The following is a 22,973-nucleotide window of genomic DNA, read 5'->3' as shown; positions in this document are numbered from 1 at the left end:
CATTTCTCACCCATATCTTTTCCCATGTATCCATCATTATTGGTTCTTCAACATTTTGAGCCCATTTAATCATACAGTAACTAGTTCTGTTTCCGAGTCAATTTCTATTAATACATTATATAATCTCTTTATATGCATTGGACTTTGATCTCTAATTTGTTTAAGTAAGTTATCCTCGACTTGCGTAAAGCCAATTTTTAAATCTATTTTCCATCTAGCCTGTAACTGCCCGTACTGAAACAATATTTGAATTACCTTTTCCTTTTTTAGTACATCCAAGGGTTTCAGTTGTAGTACACCTCTTTCTGCAATAAGAAGCTTTCTGTAAGTAGTTACATCGTGTTTTTGTACTATATTCATATTTTCTATTGCATGTCTGGGAATAGCCCACATAGGTATCTTATCGTTTAATTTGTATTGATATTTTTTCCAAACCCGAAGTAGAGCATTCCTTAAAATATGACTTTTAAAATTCTTATCCACCTTTTTGTTGTATAGCAAATAAGCATGCCAACCATATACCAAATCATACCCTTCAATATTAAGTATTCTATCATCTGTTAAGTTAACCTAGTCACAAATTATAGATAGAACTACTGCATCATAATATAGTTTTAAATTGGGTAATTTCAAGCCTCCTCTTTCACGCACATCTTGCATTATTTTTAGTTTTACTCTCGGCTTCTTCCCTACCCATACAAATTTATTAATACCCTTCTGCCATTCTAGCAGGTTTGCATCTTTTTTAAGTATTGGTAATGTTTGAAAAAGAAATACAAATTTAGGTAAAATATTCATTTTCACTGCTGCTATTCTTCCCAGCAAAGATATTTTCCCCATTTTTTCATCTCTGTCTGTATACTATGCCATAGTGGTTCATAATTATATTTATATAACTTCCCGTTTGAGGTTGAGATATAAACTCCTAAATATTTGACCTTTTTAACTATTTCACATCCTGTCATTCCTTCTAGTTCTTCCCTTTGTTTAGTATTCATATTTATAGCTAGTATCTTTGTTTTCCCTAAGTTTATTTTAAATCCTGACACTTGACCATATTGATTAATCATATTCATTAATACCTTACTAGATTCCTGTGGTTGGGTTACTGTTATAACCAAGTCATCCGCAAAAGCACGTATTCTATATTCTTGCTGCCTAATCCTGATTCCCTGTAGGTCCCCTGAACCCCGTATTTTATTCAACAATAGTTCCAAAGTTATAATAAACAATAGTGGGGATAAGGGACAACCCTGCCTTGTACCTCTCTCAATTTTAAATGAATCTGTTAGACTCCCATTAATTATGATTTGAGCTGTTTGTTCCTGATATATTGCTTTAATTGATTTTAGAAAGTGCTCTCCTATTTGCATTTTTTGCAATATTTTCAGCATGAATTGCCAATTCACTCGATGAAAGGCTTTTTCAGCATCTAAAAATATAAGCGCAGCAGGGATTTGGTTGTTCTTCCCCAGGTATTCTAATGTATTGAGAATTAGTCTTACGTTAGTTCTCATTTGTCTCCCTTGAATAAAACCTGTTTGATTATTATGAATCAATTATTGAATAGCCAACATTAACCTATTCGCTAGTATTTTAGTGAAAATTTTATTTTAAGTAATGATATGGGTCTATAATTTTTGGGTTGAATAAGATCTTGATCTTCTTTGGGTATCAAAGATATAAAGGCTGTCTTCCAAGATGGAGGTACCTTCCTTTCCATTTGGATCTTATTAAATAATTCCTTAAGCGGTTCTGCCATTTCTAATTGCAATTTTTTGTAGTAAGCCGCTGTCAAGCCATATGTACCCGGTGCTTTCCCTGCTTTTAGCTGTTTAATTACCTGGAGAATTTCCCCCGAGGTTATTGGTTGATTCAATCTTTCCCTCTGCTCGTCTTTAACTATGGGTATTTTTTCTTTATCCAGGTATCTATCTATATCTAAGCTTTGGATTTTATCATTCGTGTACAATCCTATAAAGAATTCACGAAAAACCCTTTGAATCTCCTCCTGTTGGTGTAAGAACTTAGTTTCTTACCAAATAAATCCAACTGCATGTATAAGACAATGCAAAACTCTCCCAGGTATCATGTTTTATTCTTATCCAATATGTCTTGTTTTCTCCAACATCTACCTTTCTTTCAGTCTCTTACATTTGCATCTTAAATCAGGGATAGGTATTAGATTATAATATTATGGTTTATCATTGAAGACTGACGATAGCTTGGTGATTTGCTTTGAAATTTCTAGCTTCTGGCATAGGATGATCCTTAGTTGGCCCCAGGCTCCCTCAGTGATCTTCCTCAGTTTCTTGAGGCCAACAGAGAAACTAGCAAATGGGAGGTGTGTGTGTGTGAATTAACAAATGACCACTTGAAGAACCAGTTATGTCATCTTGTTCTCTGCCTGTGATCTATGTACCTCTCATGTATAGGTGAAGAACAAGCTGTAATTACTGGAGGTAGAACAAGTAGATTAACGATGACAGCGCTGCCAGCTCAAATCTAGTTTAAACATCAGCTTGCAGACTGACAAAGAAACTGACAATCATCAAAGCAAAAAGCAGATGCAGGCTGCCCTTCCTTATAAAAGTAACAGGTCTCCTCTCCTTTCTGGCCACCATAACACCACTAGAAAATGTGGCTAAGATGCTGAGCTTGTTAATCAGAAAGGTCGACAGTTCAGCAGTTCGAATCCCTAGCGTCACATAACGGAGTGAGCTCCTGTTACTTGTCCCAGCTTCTGCCCACCTAGCAGTTTGAAAGCATGTAAAATGCAAGTAGAAAAATAGGAACTACCTTTGGTGGGAAGTTAACAGCGTTCCATGCACCTTTGGTGTTTAATCAGGCCAGCCACATGAGCACTGAGAGGTCTTTGGACAGCGCTGACTCTTCGGCTTTGAAACAGAGATGAGCACCGCCTCCTAGAGTCAGTAACGGCTAGCACATACGTGTGAGGGGAACCTTTTATCTTTTTTATGAATAAGTGTACTGTATGCATACACAAACATCTCATTAGAAAGTAAAGCACTCTAGAATTGCCTTATAACCATAGCCCTCCTTCTAATAAATACAATTTTTCTGACAATTCTTGTCAGAATTGTTTCTTGAATTGTTTCTTGTTTCAGATTTATTAAAAAAAAGCCTGACAAAAAGTCACAATTTCCGGAAGGTAGTGTCTTATGGAGGTCAGAATCTGTGATCAAGTTGCAGCACAAGAGATCTCAAAACTGCTACATCCTAAGATGACACAGCATAAATCACTGAGGATCCTACTCATTGAGCCCCAACACTTAAAATGGTAGAAGCTCATCAAAAAGGCCAGACAAGAAGACAGTAGTAATAATCAAACATGCTATCAATTGTGTAAGATGACCAAACCAATCTTCAGTTGCCCATAACAAATCAGGAGACATTTATTAGAAAGAAAAAGCTCTGTTAGGAAAAAGAGCCAAAACTTGCTATTTTTGTAGAGAGTGAAGAATTTTTTGAGAATGACTCAGAAGGAAAAAAAAAAAAAGCAAGAGTTTCCTGATTTATATTAAAAGAAGGAAAATTTTAGGAAGAAACTGGAAGTGAGATAAAAGCACTATTTTATCCCAGAGGAACACAATGTATGGCGGATCTTCAAAAAGATTCACTAATTCATCAGAAGATACTAATCAAAAACATATTTTCAACCAGGAAAGATCAATTGCAGTTAATGGTTCAAATTAACATAAAAGTAAAAGAATGCTCTAGGAAGTAGCCAGAAGTAAGAACAGAAAATAAAGTTTCTAATGTCCTTTGAAGAACCACTTTGTAAGCAATTATGGAAAAAACCTGTACAATCTTCTATGGAAAGAAGCTGTAATGATTGAAAGATAAACCTTTGAAGAAGAAAAAATGCAATAGTATGTGGGAATGAACTTGGATACAATAGCCACAAACTAGACAACCATAATGCACAAGGTATCTTAGGTATTTGCCACTATTACAAAGGTATCTTCAGTCCAAAGGAAATATGGGAAGCCCTTCATAAGGGAGCTTCTCTAGTTTTTCAGAGTAAAAGGAAAGCAGAGGAATACTTTCCAACTTGCAAGATTCTATTAATGTGATTTACAATAAAAAAAAGTAGTAGTATTCATTGATATGCTTGTCTGAACAACCTTGAAGGGCTAATGAGGTCGAGTAAAAGGCAACAATTTTTGAGTTCTATAGAAATACCCAGCAAAAGTGGATTGACATTCAGAGACCCTATGAGATTTCTTTCTGATTTCATGGAGCATTGTTGGGTGGGTAAATTTTCGTTCACTTTTAAAATAGCAATAGCAATAGCCCTTAGACTTATATACCACTTCACAGTGCTTTCCAGCCTTCTCTAAGTGGTTTACAGAATCAGCATATTGCCCTCTAAAATCTGGGTTTTTACCCACCTCTGAAGAATGGAAGGCTTGAGTCAACCTTGAGCCAGTGAGACTCAAACTGCCAAACTCCTGGCAGCCGGCAGTCAGCAGAATTAGCTACACTACTACACTCTAATCACTGCACCACCACAGTTCTTATATGGAAGATATTGGTCAGAGTCAGATGGTGTCAGACGAAAGTTATCTGTAACCAATCGACACGCTTTCTACAAGATGTAATGAAGGATTATTCTTTTTTTCTGTGTGTTTTTGTTCAATTAAAATAAAAAAATTCAAAAAAAAAAGATTCTAAATAAGATGCAACCCATTGAGGTAACTTAAACTGCATCCCAACTCAGAAAGCGATCAAAGTAGGGCTGTTCAGTAGCCTCTTTGCTTCCATCTTTTACATAATAACTGTAAATCCTTGTATTTTCCAGTTTCTGATCTTCCTAAATAACTTGAGAAAATTTTCCCTGTGAGGTCCTTGGTGTTGTCTGAGCTTGATTACTTTTTTGCAGACAGTAATTACCAAAGTAGGTAACATCATCAGCGCTAATTTTGTTTTAGGAAAATGGTACCTTATCCCAGACACCAAACAGCCTCAAGAACACACTGCAATATTGCTTCTAATGATTAGGAGATAAAGTAGTTGTCAGTATTGAACAACATTGACAAGACGTGGGCTTCACATTTTACAACTGGTTTGCCTAGTGCAGAACTGAAAATGTGAGTGCACGCACGCACGGGCGCTTTGCTCATGCACCTTCCACACTTGAATGCGGTTTCCAGCACACCTTCTCAGGCAGCCATGGTGAGTAGAACAGGGGAGGCACGGAAATCAGCTGGGCTGTGTGGATGGGGCAAGTGAGCCAGAAATTGAGATATATAGAGCAGGATAGCACCGGGGCAGGGCAGGAGGGCAGCCGGTGGTCGGAACTACTGGTTCGGGTGAACCAGTCCGAACTGGCAGCAGCCCACCTCTGAACATTGACAACAGACACACAGCAACATTGGGCCGATCAAGTGCTTTCAACCATATGGTGTTTGTATGCCCTGGATTAGGTAAGAGAGCTTCGGGTAAATTTGCAATGCAAACAGTAAAGTGATTTGCATTTCTGCTTAAAATTACTCATTTCATTCTTGAGTCATCAATTTGATATAGTGTTAATTGAATAGTATCTTAAATGTGATTGGCAGGTATTTGGCTCAACTTTATATGGAGTTCCTTTAAGATTGTGTCCTATTATCCTCAAGAAATACTACATTTTCCTTTTCATATTCCCAACTGTGTCCGTAACATCTCTGTGACTCGAGGATAGTTTACTCAAGATGGAGATTCATGCTTGGCGTATCTTTAATCTCTGGATAAATCTTGCTATCTCCCAGCTAAGTATTTAAGTGTGTCTTGCCACTTTTTTTAAATAGGAGTTTGTATAAGCTTATTTTATTCCTTCTGGCAAACTTTCTAAGAGGTGTGGCTTACTGCTTGTAAGATAGCTGCATTTTATGACAATATGGTGAGCAATGTTTAACACCAACTCTCTAATATGAATCTATAAATTAGTTGTTTTACTGTACCATTAATCTAGATATTTTTAATTTTTGTTGAGTATTGTTAGTTACTGGTTTTTGGTTACAGAAAAAGATTCCTTTGATACTAATAGCAGTTCGAGTTTAGGTGGCCAGTATAGTATAATCGAAAATAGGAGTCAAGTGACTTGGGATCTTGAGCTTGTGTGCCAAAGACATAAAGATATTATTTCTTGGAAGTGCATCATCTTCTTGAAGATTAATTAAGCCACTTAAGGGCCCATTTTGGAAATTGTTCTTGCAGTGATACCAGTAGTAACATGGAATGTTCTGGTAAGGTGCCAAAGCTGGAGGTTTTGGCATTGATCTCTCTCGATTTCTATACACGTTTTCATCTGTCTTCCAATTTTTGAAGTTACTCTCCTGACCCCACCATTGTCATAGCCTGGAATACTTGATCCCAGAAACAAGCTTGGAGAAACAACAAATGCTTATAGTGAAGTGTTATGCTCAAAAAGGTGGAACACAGTTCAAAAGATTTCTCAAACGTACTGCCAGTCTTCCTAAGAAATTACAGAATGTATAAGCATCAGTAAGATGTCAGCTATTCTTCCACTCAGTGCTTCACATTTGGTGTGATCACAAACTTTTGTATAAGTTCAGCCGACCCAAAATAAGCACATCCAGAACAGTGTAAGCTGTCTTCACTCTCCTTGTTCAAGCAGGAATCTTGTCTTTTCAGGGCTACAATTTGTACAATAGCTAAAATTGCACAATTTAAGATTTGAGTGATCAGTATAAACAAATACCTATTATTTATATCATCATCATCATCATCATCATCATCATCATTTTAGTCAGTATCTATCCACCGCAGGATGAAGACCTCTTCTGCATGTTTCCAGCCAATACAGTCCTGTGCTTTCTTTTACTAATTGGACCCACAATATTTGATGTCAATCCATCTTATTTTAGGTCTCTTCCATGGATGCTTTTTATCAAGTGGGATCCATATAATGGTCGATGTAGACCACTACATATACCTTGGCCAAACGGATCTCAATGGAAGGTGATACAATAAAGGAAATTGAATAGTGTGTTAAATGTGATTGGCAGGTATTGGGCAAGCTAAGCATAATTTTCAAGAACCTCCTCCCCCTTTGCCTGACGAGAAAAGTTTTCGATCAGTGTGTGCTACCTGCTCTAACATATGGCAGTGAATCATGGACACTAACCTCACAATTGATAGAAAAGCTGAGAGTGGCGCAAAGAGCCATGGAAAGATACATGCTTGGCATTACAAGGAAAGCTAGAAAGTCCTGCACATGGATTATAGAACAAACAAAAGTATACATCAAGAGAGTAAAAGAATTGAAATGAAAATGGGCTGGTCACATAGCAAGAACTGATGATAGGTGAACCAAGCCAGTCACAGAATGGATCCAGCTTGATTATTTATATAATAGTCTTATTTCTCAAATACTTTCAGGACACCACCACCAACTGGTGGCATACGCATATATGCCATAAGTAGAAAAACTGAAGAGATGCTACCTACTGCCTAAGCTAAAAGTGTGTATCCATTTCCATAAGAATTCAGTGTCTTAATGTCATGCTGCAGCATAGATTATCAAATAAATAACATTTATCCTAACTACATAGCCGGATGCTCACAAATGAGTAGCAAACAACTGCTTTTGGTGTCCTGTGTTCCATTACTTTGCTCTTATTCAACAGTAATTATTTAATCCCAGCTTGATTAAACTATGCAACAAGGGGAAAATATTGATTTGAAAAAAGAACCAGTGCATCCGGTTCAACTTACTACCTTACTCTGACTTCTTACAAATATTTGAATGTTACCTCATTTAATTCAGGCAGTGTCACTGTCAATATATGCTCTAATTTATCTACCTATTTTATCAGGTCTGCTGTCATTATGAACATTCTGAATCTATTCTGATTACCATATGTAATAGTTTTTAAAATAGCAATGAGGGATTAATTTAAACCTATTTATATTATATTTTAGTATATCCCTAAGAATATTACTGAAATTAATTAAACTAAAAATAGCCAATGAGTATCCATTCAGTTTTAGTTAATAACCTGAATAAACCAACTGTTTTCTTTCAGAATTATTAAGAATAAAACTAGCTGTTTATAGTCCATTTTCAAATTTACAATCAACCTGTTAATAGTGTAATATAAAATTATCTGAACTTGTAGTATAGGACTTTATAAATTCATGCTATTGTTTGACAAGGTCATTAAAAGAAAAAAGAAAATTCAAAATGCCAATGTTTAAGGAATTTTTATTAAAGCAAGAATTTTATAATCCAAATTATGGTTCTTTGCTCAGCTATCAATCCTTACTGCTAACTACAACAGTAGTGATATTCTGAGCTTTTCCACAGTAAATTACAAAATTAAAGAAAGGAATGCTTTAAATTTTTTGTACTGTGCTGAAAATTCTTTTCCCCGGGTTTATAAAACATTAATTTGTTTTTTAACTTTTGCTATTTTTTTTTTGGATTTTAAATCAATAGGTAATCTAGGACTAGCAGTTTTGCTAGTCCTGGCATTTGTTGTGTACATAAGCTTCAAAGTTTCCTTTCCTTTTTTTATTTATTTTATATTTTGCAATGTTTTTCTCAATATTTAGTAGTTTTTCCATGTTTAGATTTTTTTCTTCGGTGAAGCGATATAATAATACGTAGTCCTGGGTCTTCTGTAATGAAAAATTATAAGAACAAAGAAACACATTATCTTGAGGCCCATTTCACTGTTAGCGCATTATTTCTAAGTCTCAAAAGCATTCTATACCCTCTTAATAAATCCATTCTTCAAACTGCAGGTGAAATGGCCACTAAAGCAAACATGTGATGGGAGAACTGTGAAGCTCACCGGTTGCTACCATCTCATCATGAACAAAAATTAAAGAAGCGGAAAAGGCATCTGGCCATATTAGTTAAATATTTCCATTAAGAATGACTGGAAGCTAGATACATGCCATTGGCTTTCTGAATGTCTGAACACGGTTTTCTAAATTAATCCTGCGAGCCTACAGATTTCATACATCGGCCATATATACTTCTCAATTCTGACAAAATTAAGGCTGCAACATCTATGGCCTTATATCTATCACTGATAAATCTTGTTTTGAGCCAAAAACCAATGGCTGTTGAATACAAATCCCATAGTTGAATTCCAGTAATAATCTGTCACTTGCCAAGCAATGAGCTTCCCATTGTTCTACATGGAAATCTTTATCTATAGTTATCTAGATCTCAGGATATGGATACAATAATAATTGTTGCTAAGGAAACTCAGCATGAATAAAACTCCTAACTGGACTTCCATTATACTGGATAAAAGTTAACAGCCTATTATGATGTAGCAAAGCCAACTGCTTGAAATGAAATGCGACCCTAATTTATTTCCCATATGAAGCCTATTCTCATAAAGACTTACATTAGACACTTGGAACTCCTGCTGGATTATTAACTGCTTTCTGAGCAGCTTCTTTAGCTTGATGGGCTTGCAGTACGGCTACAGCTTCATCAACCTGGTTAAGGGAAAAACTGGATTACTACTATTTCTATTAAAAAGGAAAATAGGCTGGATTCCAAAAAAAGAAAACCAACATAAACTGAAGAATCTGCCTACCTTCGAACGAAGAGATTCAGGAGACTCAAGCATGTGAAGAAGTTCAGAGTTGTCAATTTCTAGCAACATACCAGTTATTTTACCCGCCAAAGTAGGGTGCATGGCTTGGATAAGAGGGAACAGACGTTCTCCTAGAAAACAATTCACAATTCGTGACTTTACAAGACTGCATGATCTGTGTAACTATCCTAAATGGAACTATTTCATTAGTTCCATTCCACTACTACAAAAGTTTTTCTTCTGGCAGAACAAGCTAGTTACAAGAATAAACTCAAAAGATGCTTATAGCAGTAGGATCTTAAAGACTGAAATTTTGAACAGTTAATGCCATTATCAATAAAATGATTTGGATTATTAAGACATTGCTTCTTTTGAAATCCTCCTTGATCCTGTAACTCTGTAACTAGCTTCTTCCACACTTGAACATTCTCTTTCCTCTATGTAACTTTCAGCTGAGTTAACCAAATATGTAATAGTGGAAATTTAAATAATGTCAACATTTTAAAAAATATGTCAAAAGAGATGCATGACTCATCTGAGGACTGAATCCAAAATGCATGCCGGCATAGAAAACTTCTGCTTACAGAAATTAAATTTCACTCCTCACATTTAGATAATGCAGTAGGAAAAACTGAGCTACTTGCAATGATAAATAGGCGGTGCCACCAGCTGTTATCTTCCTTCTGCACTCAGTTCAAATACATTGCTGTAGCTTTCCTTCAGGCCCTTAACATGACACACCAAAACCTGCTTTCCCATTCTCCCATGTTCACATGATATTAATTGCAACTTACCCAACATCTGCTTTTGTTCTTGTGGAGGGGCAGAAGCCAACATGGAAGCAGTCAATGGTTCCTGACCTTGTACATGGACAGCAGGCTAGAATTTCAGAACATTGAACAACTTGAACAACAAATCTGGGTGCGTCTTATACACTGAATACAATATTTTTGGCCTCCCGAAACCCCGCCCCCTCTGCAAAAATGGCCACGCATAGCCTTTAGGAGGCTTCCAGAGTGCTCCTGGGGGCTGGGGAGGGGATAAATGAGCGGAAAACTGGCTGTTTTTTGCTTTTTTTGCACCCCCCCCTCCCCTGGACACTCTGGAAGCCTCCTAAAGGGTATTCATGCCCTTTTTTTTATGTTTTTGGGAAGTCTGCAGAGTGCAAAAACTTTTTTTTTTCATTTGCCTCTTCAAAATCTTGGTGCATCTTACTTATACTCCGGTGCGTCTTATACTCCGAAAAATACGGTACTCATTCAATCACTCAGATCTGAATATCACAAAGAGCAGAACGCTGCATCTGAATGTCGTCATGGCAATGTCACGTGACATATTGGTATCCCTCCCCCATTCGCTAAACCAGGCATGGGTGTGATGCACCCAGCCCATGGGCTGGGAGTTTGACAGCCCTACACTAGAGCATAACAGACTCTACTTGGAGATACAAATGGGCTTACTGACAAAACACTTTTACCATATGGCCAGCAAGTTCATCCTTTTCTTGAGTAATAAAGAAATCTTGACTAGAAATCCATCCAATGCCTGCTTTCACAATTTATTTTAATGTGTTTTAGATACTTCTAACTATACCTAGGTTCCAGCTGTTACCCCAACTTTTAAGGTTGTCCCATAGTTTTCATGCTTACCTGCTGCATAGCAACCTGAGGCTGTGTGTTAAGATGCTGCTGAGGATTGCGAACCCCCGCAGCGTACTTATACTGTGGGACAGTGCGTACAGCTGGAGTGGCTGCAGTGGCTGCTGCTGCTGGACGTGGACCCATGGTCTGTGTTGATGTGTTTGCTGAAAAAAAAAAAAGATTTCAATCTAAGAGACAACACTTTTCAAGTATATTACGCTAAGTCTGCTTGCACAAATTTTGCTTAAGGGTTTAAAAAAATATATGACATTCAAACTTGAAAGTTCAACTGAACTGCATATGTTTCATGAATTACCCTGATGTAATTAGAGTATATACATATCCATCATGCAATCCCTTTTTGGTATAATAACATTATGCATAACATAAGCGACCAAAAAGGAGAATTAAAGCAAACTAGGTACACTATCTCACTATCCTTCCTTGTATTTTTCTATCCTTACTGCCAATGTTTCCAACTTGCCTTGTTTTGTTAAAATCAAAGTAAAAAACCCTTTAGAACTCACCAACACGCTGTGTTGACATGACTCGTGTAACTTGTGAAGCTGGCCTCATGGTACTAAATGGTGGTCTGGGAGCTGTAGGGCGGATGGCACCTGGCATATTCTGGAAAGCTGCTTTTAAGATAATTGTAGCATGTATTTTAGAAATTAATAAAAGTAAACCCACAGTTCATCTGGCAGAGTCCAGGCTTTCTTTGTCATGGCTTCCACCCTCTGCAATACTCTCCCTTCACAGGTAAATGCTTCTCCCCTCAAAAGAGCTTAAAGACTTGGCCCTGCCAACTTGCATATAACTCAGAGCAGCATGCAATCCTTAGATGGTTAGCACCTAAACAGCCCTCCTCCCACCTTGTAGCTTATTCTGTTCTTGTTTTTTATCTGGCTGTTTTACATGTTTATTCAGTCTTTAGGATTAGGATTTTGTGCTTTAATTGTACATCACCAGAGTCACTCTGTGAGGGGGGAAATTATCTAAATTCCAAATACAAATAAATAAATACTGTAAGAAAACGGAATCACTTACGATGAGGTCTGGCACCCTGAGCAGCCCAGCGAGGACTTGGTCTAAGTTGAGTAATCTGGCTAGTAGGATAATAGGCTGCACGGTTTTGTGTCTGTTAAAGGGGGAAAAAAAAGTTGATTCATATTCTGCATTTCCTTCAGGAGCTCAAGCCAGTATTCACAAGGCTGCAGCATTATGAAATTTATTATGAAATTAAGCATTATTTCATTTAAGCTTAACTAAAAGCTTAAAAATTCTGAAGGCTTTCTAAAGTAGTAGAGACAATTATTTTAATAGCCACCATGTATCTCTTACAAAGCTACATACATACATACATACGATAGATAGATAGATAGATATGGAATTTAAGCTTAATAGGGAGAGGTTCAAATCATACCTGCGGGATAGCTGCCATGAAATAACCTGAAGGAGGTGCTGGTTGGTAAGGATTGATAACAGGATTGGGCACTGCTCTCACACTTGCCATTCTCTGCATATATTGGTTGGTGAGGTGAGCCTGGCGTTCCTCTTTACGTTGAGCTAAAGCCACATATAGTGGTTTGGTGGCCACAATTCTACCATTCATTTCTGTTACTGCTTTAGTTGCTTCTTCCGGTGAAGAAAAGCAGACAAACCCAAATCCTTTACTGCGGCCTCCTTCCATCATGACCTATCAAAAGAAACACACAAGCTTAAAAAAACATTGTATCTGAGCACTGCATCACACTGTATGTCTGTATGGACCAGGGGTGTCAAACTCAATTTCATTGAGGGCCGCATCAAGATTGTTTGACCCTGGGGGCCAGGATGGGTGGCCAGCTCGATGTCACTTCTGTCGGGGGCACGTGTGGTGGCCCATGGTGCTTCTGCCAGTGAAAAGGGGCTCACGAGCTCCATTTTCAACTGCTATGGCCTCCTGCAACACTCTGCCAGAGAAAAGAGAGCTTGGGCGTCCTTCCTGAGCTCCATTTTCACTGGCAGAAGGTTGTAGGAGGCTGTGGCAGCTGAAAATGAAGCTCGGGAGTCCTTTTCGCTGGCAAAAGCACCAAGCCCTTCACTGTTTTCAGGCAGCTCCGTGGGCCAGATCTAAGTATCCTTGCATGCCAGATCTGGCCCTCGGGCCTTAAGTTTGACACCTCTGCTGTAGACTGTAACCGTTTCCACTTCTACTTATGACTGACTGACTGACTGTTAATACAGATGTACACTTGAACTATGTGGTCCTTCCATATAATCTACTGACTGGATTGATAACGTGACAGATAAGCCATTTTCTGACTCCAACTGAGTTGCTTACCTTTGCACTAGTTATTGTGCCAAATGGTGAAAATTCTTTGCGCAGACGTTCATCATCAATTCCATCATCTAAATTTTTCACATATAGGTTTACACCCTTGGGGAAGGAAAAAAAGAATGTCATAAACTGTAGAAAATGTAAACATTCAGCAAAAACGATCAAAGTGAAATTTTACCTGGTATCTTGTAATCCTATCCTGCTTCATTTGTTCAAATTTGCGTTTAAGCTCCGTTTGTCTTTCAACTTTTTTCTGAGCTCGTCCAACATATATTTGCTTCCCGTTGAGTTCCTTTCCATTCATCTCATCTACAGCCTTTATAAATAAAAAATATACTTTAAACTGCTGTAACTCAATATAAAATGTGTTATACTCAAAGCATACTGTATTCTTATAAAAGATTTGATAATATGAAATCAATATTGCAAAAAGCACAGACAAGACTTAACGTAGTGTGATGTGTATCAACAGAAACAAGAAAGATCCCAAAGTTAAATTGGTCACCACAATATTCCAGTTTGCACACAATCCTATGCAGTCTTACTTTTTGGGCATCCTCATGTCTTTCAAAACTGACAAAGCCAAAGCCTTTGGATTTTCCACTTTCATCAGTCATAACTTTCACACTCAAGGCAGGTCCTATAAAGCATACAAAATTTGTTACATATATTTGCCATTCACCCATATTTAGAGAAAATCTGTGCCATAGTTTACAAAGATTCTCCCAGATGGGAGAGCATCAGAAAGACCAACAATAAATCCATTTTGTCTTTCTCAGACATTACAGTAACTGTAAAAAAAATACTACTGAACATATTTTTGGACAACGTATTTTTTTATTTTGGAAAATCCTTCCCTTATCTAATGCCCTCCAAATGGGTTCAATTAAAATCCAAGCATCCCGGATCAGGACATCAATGGTATAGTTGGAGAAGACTATGTTGCTTACATATTGTGTCCAATGTTAAAACTATTATTTAACGTGGCTATTTAATGTAGCGCATCAGGCATTTATGTTTTAAAGGGGTTAAGTCAGAAACAGAGTGTAAATCTGTGGGGCAAACAATTCTGGGTTCCTCTGAATGTTCATTTGGTACAATTTTAACGTATTTGAACTTATTAATGATATTTTGACATAGGTTTATTTATATACTTGTGGGATAATCTGAGAAATGTAGGTGTCATAACTAGTTAAACATACAGTGTATTCAAGCATAAGCCCATCCATAAGAAGATCCTTGAGTTTTTGACAAAAACACCATGACAAATATGAATTAGCTTATCCCTGAATGATACATTTTTCCATGGTATTTTGATTAATAATTCGACTGTCAGCTTAGCTGTGAATATATATGGTTGGTTGAAGTAATTATGGTAGTTTATTCTTTATATGTATAATGAATTAAAATCAGTAACCACAAAATAACATTCTTTAATTCCTATGTAGAATGTTACTAGTTCAGTTATTGCTATCTCCAGTTAAAAGCTGGACTATTGCAATGCATTCTGCATGAGGGTACCCTCCATGTATATTCGGAAGCTACAAGTGGGGCAGGCATTTCTTGGGGTCTTAGGTTAGTCTACGTTACACCAGTTTTATGAGTTGCGTTGGCTGCTGGTTTTCTTCCAAATACAATTTAAGGTGTTGGTTATCACCTTTAAAGCCCTTCCTTAGCATGGGCCCAGGCTGAGGAACCATCTCAGCCCATTAGGATTGGCCCATTCCACCCATGCTGGGAGAAAGGGCATATTGCGGAGCTGTCAGTCAAGGAATTTTGGCAGGGTGAGACCAGAAGAGCCCTTTCTGCCATGGTTCTGCCCTTTGGAACACTGTATCCACCAAGATCCGCATCCTCCCCGACCTTCTGTAAGGGCCTGAAGACCTGGATTAGTCAGTTGGCCTTGGGTTCCAAAGAGAATACACCCTCTAAAGGTGACTATTGGATTAAGAACCCACCTCACTCCGTGTACTTCGTGCTCCCTTTCCCCATCTTTCAATTATGAATTATCATTATCATTTAATGTTTTAATGAGATGGGCAGCATGCAAATCTAATAAATATAAGCTATTAGGGAGTTGCAGTTGGGTAGAAATATTATAGTAAGATACCAACTCTTCTCGTTTTTATATACATGAAAAGATCAAGACATTACCAAACTTGCCAAAGAGTTCTTTCAGTCTCTCATCATCCATGTCTTCTCCAAAATTCTTGATGTAAACATTAGTGAACTCCTTAGCGCGAGCTCCAAGCTCTGCTTCCCGTTCTTTGCGTGATTTAAACCTTCCAACAAATCTAGTTTTTAAAGGCAAGACAAGAAGCTAATTAGGTATTTTGAAAATGCTCACTACATGACTATGTCTAAAGGAATACTCTTTATGATCAATCCCGGAGGTGCTCACCCATAGGTTGTGTCATTTCCCTGCATGCGAGCAGCTGCCATAGCACACTGCAGTACACCTTCAGGGAAATAGCAGAGTACTAAGCTTGTCTAGTCTCCTGTCTTACAACAGACTGCTCAGAATAGAGCAATTATATTACCCTGCTGTGCTTTCCCAACCAGGGAAACATAGCAGTGTGGTCTTGACTCCTCCTGATTGTGACATGTTATGTCCCTCACAGTTCCTATGCAATACATAAGTTTTCCCTCTTTTTTCCCCTCCCTGAATATATATATTTCTGATAATGTAAATCAATATTGGAACAAGGGTGTCTGATTTAGATTTCTGTAAAATTAGATTTCTCCAAACATGATTTAACTTTTAAAAGTTCAAAGAAATACTTTTGTACTCACACTTTACGATCGTTAAGCAGCATTCCGTTCATTTTTTCAATAGCTCTTTCTGCAGCTTCTTGTGTTTCAAAATGTACAAACCCATAGCCTTTGGAGCCATTCTCATCACACACGACCTGTGAAAATATTGGAATACTTGTGAGATCAACTGAATCTAATCGTGCCACTTCCAATCTGAAGCATTTCCCCATTTTCTTCTTTCTTTCCACTCACCTTACAAGAGAGGATGTTTCCGAAAGCTGAAAATGTATCATACAAAGCTTTATTATCAATTGATTTATCCAAGTTTTTAATGAAAATGTTGCCAACACCACTTTTTCGAAGAGATGGATCACGTTGAGACCACATGATACGCACTGGCTTGCCTTTAATGACGTCAAAATTCATGGTATCTAAAGCTCGTTCAGCTGTAAAACAAAAGGATTGTTTTAATCCTAACAGAAAAACATCTTTGTTTATAACTTAAACTTTGTTTGGTTTCTGAACTCCAAAGAATGATTAGACTACTCATTCATCTGAAAATTATGGAAGCAGCAAAGGAAAGGCTGACAGTTTAGCAAATGCAAGCTACACATTTGAAAGTTGAAGACAATGTCATATTTTGTACTTACACAATTATATTTTAAACTTTAAAAAAACAGCTAGTAATATTCACTTTCTAATCTTGACATTTAAAAAAAGGTGATTAATGAATATATTATACTGTTCTACTACAAGTTGCAATAAGCATATAACCAACCTGCATCACAAGCAGGTTTTTAACAGATGGAAGATGATTCTGCAGTTATTGGCTTGCTACCATACTAATAAAGAAAGTAAATTTCTACTCCCAAAGCAAAATAACTAAAATAGTTCTTGAAGTATGACAGATTTTCTTCTTAGGAAATAAAAAACTGGAATCACACCATGGCGTTTCCAAACTAAGGTAAAATAAATTTTATATTACCATAGTATAAAATGGTTATTTTCTAGTAAATGAAGGAAACTGGTAACTTAAATGGACTTTTAAGGTTCATTTTTGTTAAAGATATGTCTTCAAATTCCTATTTCATCTGCAACTCAATAAACCTTGCCCAATGAACCAGAAAGTACAAAATTTTTGCAATACCGCTGTATGTTAGCTAATAACAAAAAAGGGGCAGTGTCAATGGGATTAGTTTTAAAGCACTACCTCAAGTTCAAAAATGAATTTGCAGACAAACTAGTCTTTTTGTGCAAGATTGCATCGTCCTACCCACCTACGCTCAACACAGAACAACATACCAAGAGAAACAACTGGAAAAGCTTTCCCCATTCCCCAGCAGTCAATGAATTGTTTCCTACACAGTAGCATCTAGAAACTGTCTATCAGGAATAGGAAAACAATCTACAGGAACAATGCTACAGCTCTTACATTCTATATTACTTTATACACTATTGCATACCAGTGTTAGAATTTGCTATGTGCTGTATGTACTATTACATAGGCTTAGTACCCAACAGTGTTAGAATTTGCTAAACTTATAAATAAGTATTTTTATAGCCACTAGTTCTATCATCCCTAACAAATCTTGTAAAGCCAGATTGGCTATAGATACATCTAGTCAATTAATACCAGAAGCTAAAACGCTTAACTAGGCAACCATGAATAAAAAGTGTTCATAAGATTTATTGCCCTTCCAGGAACAATGCAGAGTGCAGCAACACAAACAGCATGTTAGGAAATGTAGCCAGACTCTGGTAGGCCCTCTGATGGAAAACAGGAGAGCAAGGTAAGGCAACGGCCCCCTATTTCTAACTGCTGATCTGCAACAGGAGCTTGGAGCTTTTTTATCTTAACCTGAACATGGGAGTGCTGCTAGTTATGGTAAATATGCTACTTCAGGTTGTTGTGTGTGTTTTTTTTTAAATGCAATTCTGAAACAACAGCTCCACCTGCTGCTTTCAAGGCACAGCACATACCCTGGAAGTTGCCTATTAAGTAGAGGGTTGATCAACCCTCTTGCATATGTACAAAATTTGCACTGAAGGCAAAGAAAAGAACAGAGGCAGAGGTCAGTGAAAAAGGAGAAAACACAGTGTGTCAATTTAAATTATTCTAACAAAAGGTACAGATGCTTTCCTCCATAATGCTTAGTCAAATCTTAGTACTAATGAGATGAAGCAAATTATAAATTTGAACTCTCAATAACATTAATGAGGAATATAGTGATAATGCTGCAGATATGTTATGCATACATATTCTATTAACTCAAAAAATATGAGTTATTTTGAAAACAAAATCACCGAAGCATTTAAGTAAGCCCTAAATAGTTTCCCCCCCAGTAATTGTGCATGCTGTAGTCTGTATAGAATTTATATATATCTTGGTCTGGATAATAATGTCCTAACAAAAGAAAAAAAAGCATTTCAGAATTACCTAAGTAAATAACTTTAATCTTCACTTTTAAAGCCATTGAAAATGCAAAGCTTTTCTGAGATGGTAATTTTGTTATTAAACATTAACTGAATTTGATGTAACAATAAACTAAAATTCTTTCAGTCCAGCTTTGATTGGGAATAAACAATATATTGGTCCGTATAGCTTCATAGTTCTCATTTTATTCCCTCAGACATCAACAGTTGCTTACTAGTTCCAATTAACTGCAAAACTCTGTTTATTTCTCCAGTAAGAATCATCAGCCATTGTTTGCTGTTTTTATCTGCTATAGGCTTTTAGAAAAAAAAGCAGAGCATTCCAAGGGTTTACTTAATTTAACCCAAACTCTGGACATTCAGGCGTATTTAGATAATTTAAAAAGAATTATGTAATAGCATTTATAGCATACACCAAGATATTGTTCATTCATACACAGGCTAGAATTCTAAAGAATTCTGAATTCCATCTTACTGTGATGTCTGATCACAGCTATTACTTTCTGGAATAAATAATCCTCAACTAAGAAGACATCTCAGTAAAATACTGAAGTTAGCTGAAAAAAAACCTCTATATTACTTTTTGAGAAACAGATCATTAGAAATAATCCTATTTATTTGCTGACTGAATTTATACACAATCTGTCCTTCAATATATTGCCATGCTTGGACAATCCAAGCTTACAGACAAAAAAAAAAGTGGCTCCCATTTTCAATTCATGCAAGACAATATAAATTAGAAACCAGTTTTCTATGCTTTATGATGATTTACTGATCTGCAATGTGATTTATCCCCCCCCCCATGCATTGGGTGTGACTATCACAAGAAATATGGTCTATTAAATAAATCCAAAATAAATGGAGAAACAAGTTTTATTCCATTTATTCCTCACTGGTTCATCTTATTTATTCTTCACTGGTTCATTTCACTGGTCATGGAAAACACAATCGCTTACTACAGTGTATATGAAAATTTTAAAAATCATACTCATTTTTAGCCCAATAGATATTTATTGCTTCAGTATGTCAACTACTCTTCAAGTAGAAAACAAAATCACTTTGAAGAGGATTTAGGAATAAAATCCAACTCCTTTCATTTGACAACAGCTCACCCATCCCCTTTCCATCAATATAAAGTCTAGCTATGCTGGCTTCCCTTAGATATCCTCCAATGGCAAGTCAGGAGTTTTTCTCAATTTCTGGTCACTCCGACAGTAAACTATGGAACTCAAGAGGAAAACAATGCTATTTTACTCTTTAATGTATGTCATGAGGCCAAAACGGTTTAGATGCTTTATGCAAACTGAACAAAAAAAAGAACAATTAAGTGTCAAAAGGCTTCAAAACCAATGATGAAGAAAATGTTATTTTAGACATGGACCAAAAAGATTTTACTAAAAGTAGGCTTCCAAACAATGTTTAAAAGATGAACGTGTTTACTTTTTAATACAGGGAATCCGGCTTATCGTTGCTTTCCAGACCCAGGGGGCAAAAAAATAAATAAAAAGTACTTCCATAGGAGGAAAGGATAATTAAAACACGGCCTATAACTGGTTTCAGTAACAGCAGGTTCAGGGCCTCGCTTCCGCCTTGTTCTTTCTCCACGACTTCAGAACTTATAATTAAACTGGAATTTCCGCCAGGCTGCCTTTCATCAGTGGCCCCGACTCAGCGCCTTCGCCGGCGGAAGCCAGCTCCCGACACGCCCTTGCGGGGGACATTTTAAGGCCCTGCCTCGTGATCCCGAAATCTGCGTAACCCTTCGCGGAAGTGAAGGGCCGAAAAAGGCCTTGCGACGGCCAAGGCCTCACCCTTCACTTTCGGTGCCCTGCCACGAGGGCTGGCAAGTCTCCCTTCCCGCACCCCCCCACCCTCGTTTCCCGCAAACGGCGTGGCCGATTCCCCTCTTTAACGGAAGCCCGAGGAGGGGACATCGCGTACGGGCCTCCCTCGCCGTCCTTTCTCTCCCCCACCCTGCCTGCCTTCCTGCTATCCCGAGCGCGGGGGATTCCAGCCGAGGAAGGAGCGGGAAGGGATAAGGGCCGAGACAGGGAAACCGCGCCGACTGTAAAAAATGGAGGCACTCGCGGGGGAGGCTAAGCGGGAGTTCGCGTGGGAACAGAGCGAAAGAAAGGCGGCGGCGGTTGGCCAGAGCCCCGAGGGAAGAGCCCTCCCTGGCCTTCCCACGCCGGAGACCGAAACTCGGCTGTCTCGTTTCCCCACGTGTCCTCCCTCCCTCCCCTCTTGCTGCTCCCGTCCTTCTCCTTGCCCCATGTGCTCGCTCGGGAAAGTGGATCCCGGGGACGCCCGCGTGCGGGGCCAGCCAAACCCCCCTCTCCTCTACCATCCCCCCACCCAGCGACCCTCCCTCGCCTCTTCTTTCTCACCGTCGGCGGGCTGCTGGAAGTTGACATAGGCGTAGCCTAGCGAGCGCCGGGTGATCATGTCCCTGCAGACGCGGATGGAGAGGATGGGCCCGGCGGGGCTGAACTTCTCGTAGAGCATGGCCTCGGTGACATCGGGGTGCAGGTCGCCCACGTAGAGCGAAGCCATCGGGTAGCTGGGAGCGCTGGGGTTCATGCTGGCGGGGGGACGGGGAGGAGGGGGAAAGAGGCGGCTGGGTAGATTCGCGAGCGCCGAGGAGGCCGCGACGGGCCGGCGGGTTCTAAACTCAACGGCTCCGCGGCGGCGGTTGGCGACGGTTGGCGGCTGGATGGAGCGCTCGGGGCTGCTGGAGCAGGTGGTCCTGGGGCTGCTGCTGGCGGGTCTTCTTCCTGCTGCTGCGTGGATTGAAGGTGGTTTGGGCGGGTCTCCTCTCGGCTAAGCCGGGTCCGGGACTTCGCTTCGCTTCACCGGGTTATTTTATACCAAACCGGCCGGTTGCAGGTGGGGTCGGGTAGTAAGGCGAGGGATTTTTTTAAAATATTTTTTTCGGATTTTAAATTTTTTTTTGGATTTTTAAAGGTTTTTTTTTCTTCTAGTAGTAAATGGTGCGGCAGAGCTGGTGTGTCCGGGGAAGGCCGGAGCACACAGACTGTGCACACAGCACCGTCATCGGCCGGGGGACAAGGGGGAGGCCACCGCCCCGGCCACGCACTATATATAGCAGCCCCGCCCCCAGCCGCCTCCACCGCACAGCACGCCACGCACTGAGAGGCCTCTGTGCGCATGCGTCGCCTCCAGAGGCTGGGGGGGAGTGGGAAGAGCGCGCGGATAAAGGGGCGGGACAACGGCGCGTAGCCCTTAGGTAGCACGTCTCCCTTAACGAGGAGACGCAGGTGCCCAAATTTGGGCAGCCGAGGGCGCATGAGCAGTTGATAGAGGCAAAGGAGGCTTCAGTTCACAGACCTATGATCAAGGAAGGAGGACGTTATTGAAGGGGCTATCGAGAAGTAGCCCGAGAAACGCATGCGCTTTCCGCTCGCTTGCGTAACGGCATTCCCGTCATAGTCTTCCTTTTCGAGAAACCAGAGTTAGGCAAAGTTTGTACAAGAAGCTTGCAAATTTTTTGAAGGCGAATTATAGTTAAACCGACGGACGCGAAGACAAGACATGTAAAGGGTTTTTGGTTTAACCAAAATCTTAGAACTGAGTTATCTATGGAGATTCTCAGTCATCCAGGCCATAGAAGTCCCAAAGGTGTTTTTTCAAGAGGCAACTGGACTTTCTGGTTTTTCTTTGAAGACCTTTCGCTTCTCATTCAAGAAGTTTCTTCAGTTAAGAAACGTCTTTTAAAAAAAACCAGAAAGTCCAGCTGCCTCTTGAAAAGCACCTTTAGAACCAGTTGATTTATATGCTGTAAAAGTTTCCAGACAGACAAATTAATTTTCTGATTTTTCCCCCCTTCCGTTCAATTGTGTTGGATTCTCAGAAACATCCTGCACTTTTCTTGGCAAGATTTTTCAGAAGTAGTTTGCCATTAATTCCTTCCTAGGGCTGATAGAAAGTGACTGGCCCAAGGTCATCCAGCTGGCTTGGTACCCAAAGTGGTCTCAGCTCATGATCTCCTTCCCAGCCATCTGTTGCCTTAAAAACCACAACACCAAACTCCCCCTTACTGATAACTTCCTATAAAGTCCACATCCACACAAATTATGTCTTTTGGAGTGAAGTGGTGTTATATAAAGTGAGAAAATGAACAGTAGTGAGTTAAAAAAAAAGGCAGGGTGGGTGAAAGGAAAAAAAATCTGGATTATACCAATACATTACCTTTTGTTTTTTAACATTGTTACTGTTCTT

The 22,973-nt window shown here is 39.0% G+C and overlaps 1 protein-coding gene across 3 annotated transcripts; it reads right to left on the bottom strand.

Annotated features, from left to right (window-relative positions):
* Positions 1–8,213: 8,213 nt before the first annotated feature.
* On the bottom strand, positions 8,214–21,817 carry PABPC1 (poly(A) binding protein cytoplasmic 1). 3 transcript variants are annotated; one of them, XM_014056089.2, is made up of 15 exons: positions 21,122–21,817; positions 16,554–16,747; positions 16,341–16,456; positions 15,702–15,841; positions 14,093–14,187; positions 13,726–13,863; positions 13,551–13,646; positions 12,651–12,923; positions 12,275–12,365; positions 11,755–11,865; positions 11,237–11,391; positions 10,382–10,466; positions 9,588–9,718; positions 9,393–9,486; positions 8,214–8,649 (listed from the first exon to the last, which is right to left on the bottom strand). In XM_014056089.2, exons 1-14 carry the CDS (start codon positions 21,312–21,314, stop codon positions 9,394–9,396), a joined length of 1,911 nt encoding a protein of 636 aa, XP_013911564.1. In that variant the 5' UTR covers positions 21,315–21,817; the 3' UTR covers positions 8,214–8,649; position 9,393. The 3 variants fall into 3 exon arrangements, with proteins under 3 accessions (XP_013911564.1, XP_013911565.1, XP_087562933.1); XM_014056090.2 differs by having other exon boundaries at positions 11,755–11,862; XM_087706807.1 differs by having other exon boundaries at positions 15,711–15,841.
* Positions 21,818–22,973: the final 1,156 nt, after the last annotated feature.

This window comes from Thamnophis sirtalis, unplaced genomic scaffold (assembly GCF_051295495.1).
Source record: "Thamnophis sirtalis isolate CommonGarterSnake01/CBP01778 unplaced genomic scaffold, rThaSir2_p1.2 scaffold_2, whole genome shotgun sequence".
In the NCBI taxonomy this organism is placed as follows: domain Eukaryota; kingdom Metazoa; phylum Chordata; class Lepidosauria; order Squamata; family Natricidae; genus Thamnophis; species Thamnophis sirtalis.
The sequence above is the reverse complement of the archived record's forward strand: the minus strand, read 5'-3'. Positions and strand labels throughout refer to the sequence as shown.